This window comes from Pieris napi, chromosome 17 (assembly GCF_905475465.1).
Source record: "Pieris napi chromosome 17, ilPieNapi1.2, whole genome shotgun sequence".
Taxonomy (NCBI): domain Eukaryota; kingdom Metazoa; phylum Arthropoda; class Insecta; order Lepidoptera; family Pieridae; genus Pieris; species Pieris napi.
Genome location: NC_062250.1, coordinates 11,964,897 through 11,979,017, shown reverse-complemented (window position 1 = coordinate 11,979,017; position 14,121 = coordinate 11,964,897). Strand labels below are relative to the sequence as shown.

The 14,121-nt window shown below is 33.3% G+C and overlaps 2 protein-coding genes across 2 annotated transcripts; one reads left to right on the top strand and one right to left on the bottom strand.

Moving 5' to 3' along the window:
• Positions 1 to 530: 530 nt before the first annotated feature.
• Positions 531 to 5,794, top strand: LOC125057812 (ecdysone oxidase-like). The gene is made up of 4 exons (XM_047661719.1): positions 531 to 852; positions 1,148 to 1,295; positions 2,030 to 2,163; positions 2,492 to 5,794. Exons 2-4 carry the CDS (start codon positions 1,169 to 1,171, stop codon positions 4,085 to 4,087), a joined length of 1,857 nt encoding a protein of 618 aa, XP_047517675.1. The 5' UTR covers positions 531 to 852; positions 1,148 to 1,168; the 3' UTR covers positions 4,088 to 5,794.
• Positions 5,795 to 5,805: 11 nt separating this feature from the next.
• On the bottom strand, positions 5,806 to 10,767 carry LOC125057823. The gene is made up of 8 exons (XM_047661735.1): positions 10,100 to 10,767; positions 9,671 to 9,807; positions 9,217 to 9,577; positions 8,410 to 8,563; positions 8,166 to 8,265; positions 7,844 to 7,939; positions 7,006 to 7,104; positions 5,806 to 6,600 (listed from the first exon to the last, which is right to left on the bottom strand). Exons 1-8 carry the CDS (start codon positions 10,260 to 10,262, stop codon positions 6,556 to 6,558), a joined length of 1,155 nt encoding a protein of 384 aa, XP_047517691.1. The 5' UTR covers positions 10,263 to 10,767; the 3' UTR covers positions 5,806 to 6,555.
• Between the last annotated feature and the right edge of the window lie 3,354 nt (positions 10,768 to 14,121).

The window sequence follows — 14,121 nt, the reverse complement described above, 5'->3', positions numbered from 1 at the left end:
TATACAGGTGGCCAAAAAGTCGTGGATCAAACCGAAAAACCGGATAGAAAGATAGTAGAGAGACTCATGACCATGTGTAATACCTTTTCAGAATCCCTATTAAATGCGCCAAAACTTGTAATACAGAGTCACTTTTCGGTAGAGTATTTTTTTTTTCACAGTGGGGTCTGAAGTTAACAAAAAGGTTTGATTTGAAAAAAAATTAGATCGTATAACTTAATATTATCTTCAATACACTCAATAAAGAACTATAAATAGTATGTCTAACGCAATAACTCATCAGTAACAATCTAGTGGATATTATGAAAAAGATACAGCATGTAGATATTTTTTGCAGATGATGACCTCATCTATCCCCTATTTGCGTTTGATTCACGACTTTTTGGCCACTCTGTATATAAATAATGATTTATCGTGTGATTTTTTCTATTTTAGCATGCAAGGGCAAGTTTACAATTCATTAAAGTAATAATTTAAATTTTATAATGGTATTGGTATTAATACCGAGCATGGTACCATTTTAAATTAGGTATTCTGTTCCGAGTAAATAATTATGATACATAGCTACCAATCGACAGTTCCTTTATATTAAAATAATTGTCTTACACGCTGACACATCTTGGTTTGGTTCCTCAAAAATTCTAAACGTAACTTTCCCCCTACCAGACCTACGCGGGTCACCAGCCCAGATAATAATGATTGAACATATCGAAAGTGGTTATACTATCTGCTAATCTACATTGTATAATAACTAATGGGTGGTTTTATTTACATAAGTATGATAAGATAAATTACAAGTCACTTAATATTGTCGTCGTAACTCTGTTTGTGGCTGGCGAAGTATTGATTAAAGTGAGAAAAAAATAAATAATAATTATGCCATATACCCATTATCTAAAAACTAATTAATATTGTAAAAATACTAGTATTTTTGTATAGAACAGTGCCTACGTATTAAATTTAATAGAATTTACTAACTTTAGTCCGCTTCATAACTTAATGATAGTTTATTATTGTTAACATATCATTGTCTTTTAATTACTTTTAGTAGAAACATCTGGAACACAATAATTTAATATTGGGAATATAAAAGTGTACCTATACATAATGTTAAGACATTGTGAGACCATTTATTTGTTTGTTGCAGCCATATTTTTGTCAGAGTAAGATGTCATGTCCAGAATTGCTCCAAGGAGCAGCCGGGTCTTCTTTTACGAATTTGGTGACACATCTTCTAGCTGCCCAATGCCTCATCACAGAATCCTGGCCCAGGGATCACGGGGACCTGATTTCAGGTATAGCTCTAAGCATGTGAGTCTTGCTATTACGTCTAGTATTTGTCATTACGTCAGTAATATTCGTCGACAATCCAAAGAATGCGCTTATTTGTTCGTTTGCGTTATTAATTGGTGACTTTTTTGTCTATTCGAATCTTAATAGGAATCTTAATTAGGAAAAATATCGCATAATGTCCTTATAATCTGGTTTTTCATGTTATGAATAATATCTGAGTTTTCATGTTTGGGGGTTTATTGTTCTTACCTATGGGGGCCGTGACATGGTGACCTACCTTAATCAAATCTATCTTAATGTTCATTCCTGGTTTAAATAAACATTTAATGAAACTTCGTTACATTAAAAGAAAAACAAATAACATAAATTATTAGGGATACAACGGGCGGCCTTATCGCTACAAAGCTATCTCTTCCAGGCAACCCTAAAATAATAATAATATAAGTTATTTGTTGTCATTAAAACTGTATTGTTTTATTTAAGCGTTTGTAACTCGCAGAGATATTAAAAATGATAATAATAGAGATTGTGTGCACCTATATTTTGTGTGGCAGGTGCTTTCATACTACGTGGACTAAAAGATATCATTGCTTAACAAAACTTACCTCCCTTATTCATAAACGTACTGTATCCATTAATAGCTTTTGAATGTTTTATCCTGGCTACACTATGTAAATGAATAATTTAGACAAAATATTCCTACGGTTATAAGTATCATTGAATTGTTTTATTTCAGATGGAGATTCATTTGATTTTATTATTGTCGGTTCGGGTACAGCTGGATCGATTGTTGCCAACAGACTTACAGAAGTGTCGAATTGGAGGGTGTTATTAATAGAGGCGGGTGGTGATCCACAAACGGATTCTATTGTATGTCATAATATATATTGTTCATTTGTAGCCATAATTTTATTATTGACACTGGTGGTTTTATATAAATAATTGTTTTCTTACAGTTACAAAGTTTTTGACGATCCTAAGTGTACATTGTGTTACCTATATTATGATAAATGATTTTAACTTTTAGGCATTATAAAAGTATGACTCCATTACATTACATTTAATTGAAATTGCTTGTTCTATAAATTTGCGTTTCACCGGGAACGCAGGACTTGAAGGAGATATATCCTTGTTTACCAAAAATTAAACTAGGTAGACGTAATAATTATTGAAGCAGGTAATTTATTTCTGATTGCAGATTCCAAACTTTTCTGGAGCGACACACTATAGTAAAGACGCATGGCAATATTACACAGAAAAAGATGAGACGACGAACAGAGGATGTGTCAATGGCAAATCTTTTTGGCCTCGGGGTAGAACGTTGGGCGGTACCGGATCCATCAATGGCCTACTTCATATGAAAGGTAGCGCTTATGACTACGCGTCATGGCACGTTGCACCCAACGACGGGTGGGATTGGAATACAATAACAAAATACTTCATGAAAAGTGAAAAAATTATTGATCCATTTATTCTTCATAATTCAGAACTTCGAAAGCACCACGGAACTAATGGAGAATTTATAGTTGATCAACTGAATTGTCTACATACAGAATTTACAGAAACACTTACCATGGCATACAAAGATTTAGGTTTAAAGTATTTGGATGATCTGAACGGGCCTAGTCAAATGGGATTTGGTAAAATTCGAGGAGGTAACTTTAAAGGACGAAGAGTAAGCACAGCTACAGCTTTTCTAAATAAAATCCAGGAGCGGAAAAATTTATATATTTTAAAAAACACATTTGTTAATAAAGTAATATTTGAAAACAAAGTAGCCAGGGGTGTCGAAGTTACCTTGCCTAACAATAATGAAGCTAAATTTTTTACCAGTAAAGAAGTAATATTAAGTGCTGGATCAGTAAATACACCTGTTTTACTGATGCTATCAGGTATTGGACCTAAACTACATTTAGATACTTTAGGCATCGAGGTTGTCTCTGATTTACGAGTCGGAGAAAACCTACAGGATCACGTTAGAATTCCTATACCTGTGACAATTAATACGGGGGCTTTGGCAAAAAGTGAAACATTTTGGTTGAACGCGGCTTTTCAATATTTAACAGAACAGAAGGGTCCACATGCAACCAACTACGACCAACCAAATATAAATGCATTTCTATCTGTTCCAGACGGTAAAAGTCTTCCTGATGTACAAATAGACCATAACTATTTTGTGCCAAACACATCTTACGTATATTCAATGTGTAGAAATGTAATGTCGTTTAATGAAGATATATGTAAACAATATTCTAGAATGAATACAGGCAGCGAATTAATAATTTTCTTTGTATCTCTGTGTAGGCCTTATTCTAGGGGAAAAATTTTGATACGCTCCAACGATCCCAAAGAACATCCAAAGATTTATTCGAAATACTTCAGCCACCCGAAAGATATGGAAGTATTTGTGAAAAGCTTGAAAAGAGTAATACAAATTGTTGACACTGATACTTTTAAAAAAGCAAACGCCGAGTTAAAGAGAATATACTTCAAAGATTGTGATCATTATGATTTAGGTAGTGATAGCTACTGGGAATGCATGGCCAGAACGCTAACATATAATGTTTATCACCCAGTAGGTACTGCAAAGATGGGGTCTACTGCGGACTCTACCTCTGTCGTGGATAGTCATTTAAAAGTTATTGGCGTCAGTGGACTGAGAGTGATTGATGCAAGCATTATGCCTACGATTCCCAGTGTTAATACCAACGCTGCAACCATGATGATAGCTGAAAGAGGTTCTGACTTTATAAAAGAGAAATATTTAAAGATAAGCAGTAAGGACGAGCTGTAATTTCTGTTTAAAAGTTGAGTGGGCTTACTTTCCCCTTACACATATTATGAAAGTTTATAGGTGAAAACAATCTTATTTTAGTTTCGACATTTGGTGTGTTTAATATTTCTAATATGTACTATATGTAATGTAATCAGCTGGCTGATTGTATTTCTACATAAAATATCTGACAACATAATATAAATCAATTGATTTAATTATTGCTAATCCACATCATTTAAGACACATACATTTTTAATTTATACAGAATGTTCATAAAATATATTTAAGTATACCATAAAATCCTCATATTTAGTTAGAGTTTTTATATAAGGACTCACATGTAGAAAAGAAATTATAATGTCAGCTTCTAAAGAAACAATGAAAATATGTCAAATTGTTATAGCAGCTTCACGGTTCTTTCTTGTAATAATAATAATTAATAACATAAACACCTTATCGATTGTGGACAAAGGAATTTTGCCATTGACTAAGAACTCTGTAGCTCTACAGTTCTATATTGACATTGAGAATAATAGTCGCTTAAAGTTATGTAAAGTGCGTGCTTCACATCAAAAGTGCTGTTTAGCGGGACAGGAGAAAGATATTTGTAGAGTTTTGGATATCTATCCACCGTCTGATGATATTATTAAACCGAGGGATAGAAGGACTTTTTTGTATATTTCCCCATTAATCCACAAACATGATTTAGAAGGACATTGTAGTTTCGAAATACAATATCAGTGTAATACAAAATTTGATAAATTGAATGTTAATCTTCCATTCGACACACGAGTTAATGAATGTTCGAAGAAACTCTTTGGTGATTATTTACGTAACGAAAAAATATCTGCTTGTGATACATTAGACCAGGATTCATTAGATTTTTGTTTACCTGTTCATTGTGATCTGAAGTATCTGGGTCATCGAATGCACTACGATAATGATTATAAATGCGTCGATATTCCTGTCTGCATGGGAAATCTTTATAAAGAATTACCAGATATAGTGTATGTGCCAGATTCAAATTCATGTAGAAATCTAGAAATGCCCATAACCGTTGAAGATATTTATGCCATTACATCTGGATTAGGCATCGCGACGCAAACCACAACTGAAGATAATACTTATCTCGAAGTAAAATCAAACTGTTCCACAATTTCACAAAATATTAATCTAATAAGAGATTTAATGTATGGAAGGCTGTATCCTTATACGAAAGATAAATTTACTGATTTTAGTAAATGTTTTAAATCAGCAATACTCACCATAATACTATGCATAATAAGTATAACTGCGCTTTTGTTTTCTTTTATATGTTGTGTTAAAACCACAATATGGTTGTATAAAAAAGGATCCGAAGGGGAAATAAAAAAACATTGGCAATGTGTTAAACGTCGTTTTAAAAGGAAAAAGAAATGTAAAGATAAAAGTGTGACCGATACGGAAGTAAGGAACGCGTTATTAAAGGACGTGATTGTAAAAGATATTCCCATGGAGCTCAGGGAAAGTGTGGTAAATATATGCGACAGGATGGAGAAAGAAGTAAGTAAGAGACAACGTTACAGAAAAGAAGATATCGGTAGTCAGATAAGTTTACTGCATGGAAGTTCATCGATGGAGTCTGATGGTGAAGAATAGTCTTAAGACACTTTAACGTTATTTATGTAGATTGTATGTTGTTGCTCAAAAACTACAAATTTAAATTTAATAAAACACTCAATGTTACATTTGTTTAGTGATAGCTAGATGAACAAATAAATAATTTAAAAATCAAGGTTTACAATTCAAATATATATAGTGTATACAAAGTAAAGCTGAAAAAGCTTAATTAAGTATAATAACAAATCTATACTATAAAGAAACGTTTAATTCTTTGAATTTAGTTTAGATGAAAGAGTGACATCTCAGTTAAATGTTTCGTTATATTTCTCTCTAAGACAAGAGTTTCGACTTAAAACCTTTCAGTTTTAATTAAATATGAAAGTTTTACTTAAAGATTTACATTAATCTATTTAATTAATTAGTATAAAGTAAATTTTGTCCGACCTCCAACAGTGAGTAACTTTATTTATCATTGTTGCAAAGATATATGATGAACCACAAAAGCGTTAGACTACTAAAATGTTAGAGTGTCACATCCTCCATTTAAACGTGATAATTAGTATAAGTTCACATGAAAAGAAACATATTCAAGATGGCTCTATTTGGTTGACTTCCATTTAGTTATATTACAACGGCATATGACGTTGACCGCCGAATGATATCAATCTAACGATATTCCATGCCGTCAATGGTTATTATTATGTTGTTGGAAAAGGCTTTCCGAAATAGAGAGATCCACATTTTTCCTTTATAGTGGAAACTCTGACATTCGCAATGCTTATGGACAAATAAACAGATATAGAGAAAGCGAAAAGTGGAATTAGGCTTATATCAAAGTGCTTATATTCTTAGAAATGTAAAACACCTAATCAGATTATTTATTTTTAAGATATCATCAAAGTATACACGGAGTAAGCTGTCTGCATTATCTGTAAGAATACACAAATCATTATTTATTATTTGTGTCTTGTAAAAACTGATATGGTGAGCCAAGGTAAAGGCTTCGAGGTTGAATAATGCCTCCCTCACCACTGACGCGCCTTAGACTCCCATCAGTATTTCTCTTTAAAGGCAAGGATCAACCTTTCTTCTGTGTAGGAAATAAGTCGTGGATTATAATGTCTAAGACACCACTTACACATTATAATCTACTTACACTCAAAGAAATATAGCGTTTAGATACTTCATATTATGTTATCAAGTCCAGCGTTTCTTGTTTGTGGTATACTATGAAATATATTGGTAAGGGTAAGATACTGTATTTATGAACTTACCGATACAAAGATTTCCAAACTAATAGTAAGCATTCCGCATGCCGTAAAGTGTACAGGTACCTGCGAGCACGCCATCATTATGACAATGGATCGACGGATGCTGGTGTCTGGAACTGATTCCCACTTGCAGTCATATAAGAAGTTGCACACCTCGCCCGCCTGGACCAAATCATAACAGCCGGCTAAGTTTGAGATAGAGCCAGTGGAGCATTTCAATAAAAGTGTTTCGAGGACATAAACGTGAATTTAATGCATTATTTTTGAAAAGCTCTTTTCGAGTGTTTATAGGTTTCAGTCAGCGAGAGAGATTCACAATAAAGAAGAAATGGTAATGTAAAAACTGCATTTTACAAACGTGCCCCAAAATCAATTAGTAATTGACTTATGTTGGTCGTAGACCGCAGAAATGCCCCCCTCAGAATACGAAGGGCAGTCTGTGCGTCCATTACCCACCACGCGTCTGAGCGTGTGGTAAGGTGTAGTTGCTGTTTGTTCTGCACCATCATATTTTTGCGGGAAGGGCGATGGGCTTCGGGAATCTCTCTCACCGCAGGAAATTCGAGTACAAACGCGAGTAAAGCGAACTTATTCACGTCGATGTTCTGAGAGACAGTGGTACTGCCCCGGTATTGCCTGTCCATTTGGCTGAAGTACGAAGGCAACAGCATAGCACTCCCACTAGGAAGGGGCTGATAAAATAACCTCTGTCACAGATTATTTCACCAGTCGATGGGGTCGTCAAGTCCCTTTTCTGGAGTAAAGCGAACACAATAAAGCGTGCGCCTATACGCCCTGCCACTAATTTATGAAGATTCTATATTTGTACTACATACTTGCATTACTAATGATGTCAGGGTTACCTACAAATAAAATCAAAGGTTTCCGTTTTAAAACTTACGGTGGATGTGACATCCGATGCGACATAACAGGGTATGAAAATGTTGACCGAAGCCACAGTGGCGAATATAAAGTAAATTATTGTATTTTCACTCCCCTGCAATTATTTAATTGATTAAAAAATTTACCATAAGAACAAGATAACTAACTATTATAGAATAAATTTAAATAACAGTTAATTGTATTAATAAGATCTTGAAAATAATAAAACGTGAACGTGAAACTCTTATGATACGGAATCGTGAATAAAAAATACTTGTCGACTTGTAAATCTTTGTTTCATATTCCAAGACTGAAAGTTGCGTGATACTGTGTTGCCTTACCGCTTTCGTCTGACTGAGGCCCATCGAAATCTGAATAATAACCAGTGTGAAGACAGAGGCCAGCCAGAACTGATAAAATGACTGAATTTCTTTAATAAACCTGCAACACATGTAAACCATAAACACTAGAAAATTTTTAAAAAACCACAAAGAACAAGAGTATTTTCTTAAACGATATCTCAGTCAAGATCTGTGTATATATGATTTCTTTGTCGGATATATCATAATATAAAACGTTCTCTACCTATAAACATCACATTGTTCTTTTACAATAATTCCAATCTTCGCTTTAATCGTTGGAATGTCTTCGTCGTCCATTAGGTGGGTTATCTTGTGAGAATAGATTTTTATTTTTAGTGATGCATGCAGCACTGTTATGTAGAATAGTCCATCAAAGCCTAGAACATTTCAATTCAACTTTGGCAGGTAGTTTGGATTGTAACTTGTAACAAAATACATCAATATATAATTGTATATTTTTTAGCGACGGGGTTGAGAATTTAAAGCAAACGACGAAATTGTGCGTTTCATTCCACTCCATTGTGATCTTTTAACAATGGAACCAACACACAGCTATACGTCCAATCACTAGCGAACGCAACGATTCTTCTTGCGTCTTTCTTTCCCCTTCATTACTTCCAGCCCCCGGAACAGGTACTTAAGTATATAATCTGAAAATGATGCCTTGGTGACTGGGTTCGATTTCCACTCGAATTATAGATTATAATTGACTTTTTCTCCGTCTCTTGTGAGTTGTAAGGACTCGTTTACTATTAATGCCGTTTGGTAAAAAATGTATACATTTGTACGGCATTAGTGACATTGTTCAGTGAAGACTTTTGTCGTGAGAACACACAGAATGCCCAGTGCTTCTGAGGTACCTAAGATAGGCTTTTGGGGGTAATTAAACAATTTAATAGGTAAGTATATTTCAGTTACATAAGAGTTACGTCAAAAGAACAATAACTTTTAAAGTTATAATAAGCCAATTTGATTGTTTCTTTTATTAATGTTTAAATAAAATAATAAATAACTTATTTGAAATATTTACCTGTATATGCAATTACTACGATTGTTACGATATAAATGCCATAAACAGTCAGAATTTCGAAATAAGGTGTTTCATACTTCAGATCCTCGATAATCGGAATAAGTGACTCATGTATCAAATATTTTCTCGGTTCTTCGGAGAATTGGGAAAGGACAGTTAACACAAAAGCCAGCAGGATAAAAGCTAAACCGGTACATATCACCATTAAAATCCAGATAATTTCCAATTTCTTGCATTTCTCTATTGTCTCTGTGACAATGACGTGGTAGTCTTCAGGAAGATGGTTGTAACTTTCGTAGTCTGTGGATACTTTATCTATTATTGCTCGGAATTTCTTATTGTGATTTAGCGTTAGAAATATCTAAAAAAAAATTATACACAAATGTTCAAAAAGTATTAGATTCATTTAAATATTTTAGTAGAGGGTAAGAAGCTATAAAAATATAATGATTACCTTAATATAGACGTAAACAAGCAACACGGTGATGATAAGCTGACGAAAAAGATTATCTGTGTCTTTGATTTGTATTCGCTCTCTGATATCGCATAACATTATAAAGAGTTGTGGGGCACAGAGAACTCCGATCACACCTATAAAGTTCACCGAAATAAAAGAAAAAGTCGAGATATTTAAATCCTTAATTAATGTACACTATTTATCTATGGTTTCAGTGATGTAAATATTTTTTTTAAGAGTATTATTATTAGTAACGGAGTATTATTCGTCAGGGTTCGAATGATGTTCGGATTGAATGCCTCAACCACTAGGCTAAAACTGCTAAAACGTATACAGTTTTAAGCTTGTATCTCTATTGTTCTTAAGCGATAGGATTAATTTTTAACGAGTCCCGTAAAACCATTCAATAAGAGAAGAAAGACTCACCAAACCCGATTGCCCTTTTATAGTCTTGTCGTGGATTAGGATACATCATGCTTGCGATTAGGAAAAATGTGATGAGTTCGTATGTTGTATGCACGCATTTAAACTTATTTTCTGAAACTGACAAAAGGAGATGTTCAGTAATTACGCTTAATGGTTCAAACATTATTCGGCACCTCGAACATTTGACCCTACCCGTAGGGGTCCATCTGATACCTTAGGTCTCTTGGTGCAGACTTCCCCTATTTATTTATATATTTATCTGTTCACTATAATGTTCTGTAATAAATAAATAAATGTTTTACGGATACATCTGTAGGGCTTAGAGATCCGTAGGGTTGTTAGGTTCTTACATCTCACCCTCTCATATATTTAGTTAAGTACTGACTGGCAAGCTGTACAGGAGGTATTAAAGTGCTAAAAGAATTTAGTAATGCATACATACATAGGGATAAATTCAGAAAAACTAAATATTTTTATTTATTACTGATCTTATGGCGAATTGTTGCCTATGGCGTGCCCTGTATTATGAGGTGAAAAATTGACAGCGATATAGGCACGTCTCGCGGGAAATTACTTCCGTATCGCAGGTGACGTCACGTAGGAAATAAATTTTAGGTAATAAATCTACAACATTAACTATTTTAGCCCAGTTTTAACATTTGTATATATTATCAAGTCCTTATTTCTAAACTAAATGAAGTAAGACTCATTTATCTAATCTCTCTCTCTTTAAACAATAGCGTGAACTCCATGAGACAGATAAATTGGAGATTTTTAACTTTATAATTTTTGTATCATTTATAAAGCCAAAGGCACTTCTGTTTTTGTTTCTTGTTCCACATTTAAAGAGTAAAACAAGTTACAGATGTAACTTTAAACAGTGTAAAGTACAAGATGAAATATTTTAAATGAACATTGCAGTGGGTCAATGTTTGTTTGTTTTATTTTTGTTGACTTGGTTATGCACTTCTTGCATTTTATCCTTAATATTTCTATTTTCCTTACTAGAATTGCCTAGAAGAGATCTCTTGTTAGCTATAAGGACGCCCGTTGCATCCCTAATAATTTATGTTTACCTATTTATATGTTCGCAGAGTGAATTCACAGTAGCGATATTGTGTATACCTATTATGTTTTTAATATTATATATGTACCTACTTTATTATATTTTATTTAATGTTTCTCAATATTATCGTATTGGCATAGTCTGTAAGGATAATGTATGTATTTCTGTAATAAATAAATGTTATTTGTTTTTCTTTTAATGTAAAACGAAGTGTAAATAAATAAATTTGAAAACTATGTAAAAAACGTGGTTTACGGCAAAGAAACGGATGCGTTTTTTAAAAATTAAATAAATAAAATCACATTAAAAAGATAATGCTTACTCATGACTTCGATGTTGTCTGTTCAAAATGGTAATGCAGTTGAAAAATAAAAGCTCACATTGAACATAATGATTGGTATCGCTGACAAGTCATATCAATCAAGCTTAAGCTATAAATTAATTTGATACAATAATTTATAAGTAGGAAACGTTAAATAAGGCTTTAAAGTATTATTAAAAAGTTTCGCCATACGTATGTGTTCATAATAATAACTACTAATGGTGCATGATGATGATTTTGAATCTTTTGCTTTTAAAGAGAGTTCTTTGTCGGTTCTTCTTGCCTGATCTTCGCTTTTCATTTTAGATTTTAACCTTCAACTTTTTTCTATAGGTACTGACGTTAGTACGTACTAAATAAATAAATAGGTAGCCAAATATTTCTATTAAAACTAGCTGACCCGGAAAACGTTGTACCTATTGCCAAGTATATTATTTCTGGGAAACATTTTTTTAGTTCAATAAAAATAGCTATCTCCTATACTAAAAATAGGGGTTGATAGAGGGGTGAAAATTTATTTATTTATTTATTTTCTCACAAAAATTACACTTAGGACATAAACAAGTGACTGTTATAAATTAATAAAAAATAATATAAAGAAAATTTAGGGTTGTTGTGATGTATCATAAAAAAATAAAAAATTTGTCGAAAAAATATTTTTTCTGAAGGCTGGACACCCCTTATCACTTAGGGGTTTGAAAGATAGATAGTAGCCGATTCTCAGACCTGAATATGCATAAAAAATTTCATAGGAATCGGTCGAGCAGCTTCGGAGGAGTATGGGAACGAACATCGTGACACGAGAATTTTATATTTATAGAGATAACAAATCCAAATGTGACATAGTGTATAGTTTATTATTAAAGTCATTTATAAAAATAATACTAGTTACTCGCTGTTGTTGGTAGTCGTGGAGATGTGTTTTAAATAATAAACAGAAACTCGATTCAGAATAAAATATAAAATTCTCTTTGGAAGAAGCAATTTATGAAGACTCAAAGGAAGGATTACGGTTGTCGTGCGCATGTCAAGTTGCGTTAGAAATGGGTTACTTAATTAAACTAGCGTTATTATATATATATATATACATTTAAATTGTATGGCTACGTCGGTCATAGGAATTCCATAATATCTGTGATTCTAGAGTATTTATGCAAATACACGAATAATATGGACTAAACGCTACCTGCGACCCGTAATATAGTATTAAAATAGGTTCATGTATATTGATTTTTTAATGGGAGGGGAGAAATCGAGCAGGCCGATCATTTGAATAACGTGCTAACGGCCGTCCATGAAAACCTGCAACGCCTGGTGTGCTGTCTCTTTTCTTAAAGGTCTAAGACGAAAAGGTTCGGATAAACCTTTACTGTCAGCTCGTTCCAGAAAGAGGTGGTACGCGGCAGAAAGTGCCTTAAAAAGTGTAGAATTTTGCATTCTGACTCGAATCAGACAATAGAATAAACATTATTTTATGATTATCAATCATCCAACAAGTTCCAATTACTTGGGTTAATCAACTTTTATTTTTCGTTTATGGACTCACGGGATGTTACTGCGCTTCTGCATTGGATGCTTTCTTCAAATTGAAAATCGCATTCTTTATTAATCACACGATTTTTGAATAAACATTTATTAGCTTTATTATAATATAACCTGCATAAGTGGTTTTATATCAAAAGCGATACCTCTCAATCTTGTCTCGAAAGTGGAGCCGAAGGGCGCCATTATCTACGAAATGTGATTTCCCTCTAATAACATCATGTCAGCCATTTGCATTTTAAAAATTCAATTTTATCTTACAAAATATTTCTCGCTTGTATTAAACAAGAGTTCGTGTAACAAATATTACTCTCTCATAGAGAGCCAAGACGGTTCTCACCGATATTACTTTTCTCCAGTTCACGTTGAAGTATCATTTGTAGTACTTTTGAGGCGAGGTAGAGGTAAATACAAATTTTGAAGGAGCAAGACCCCTCTGATCCGCGTACGATGATATCAGATTTGGTTTCATTTAGGATCTGTGTTTTAAATTAGCCTACGACTACGACACTATTGTCTACCCGGTCATTTTATATTTTATAATGGTCGTGTTTTATCAAATTATTGTAATTTCCAGCGGTTAACGTAAGTCAACACCATAATCGCAGCCGATTCACGAAGAAATAACAAAAACTTTACTTTAATGAAACAGCCACCCTGCTAAGTGGTTACTGGATTTGTAAATGTAAATCGCTCAATACACTATGTTTACTAGACCTATTTAGCTGAGGCACAAGACAGGACCTCTGTAAACAAAGTCAGGGTAATTGAATTGTTGAAACGTATAGGGTTAATGGTTCTTGTCGAACATACACAATATGTTCATAGTGTAGTCATTACGGTAACTTACTAGTCAAGTTTTGGGCAGATCAACGAGAAGTCTAAGCTTGTCTAATTACAATTTGTACCATAAAGTTATTTCGTCTGACCTACAAAGTTGGTTATTGGCACTACTAGGTAGAATATTGCGAAGTCATTTCTAACTAATTTTTATAAAAGAGAAACAAGATTGACTCTAAGTTGACTATTAAATAGGGGCAGTTCCTATCGAAAGTTGTATCTAATGTACGTATATAGTTATCCAGGATATTA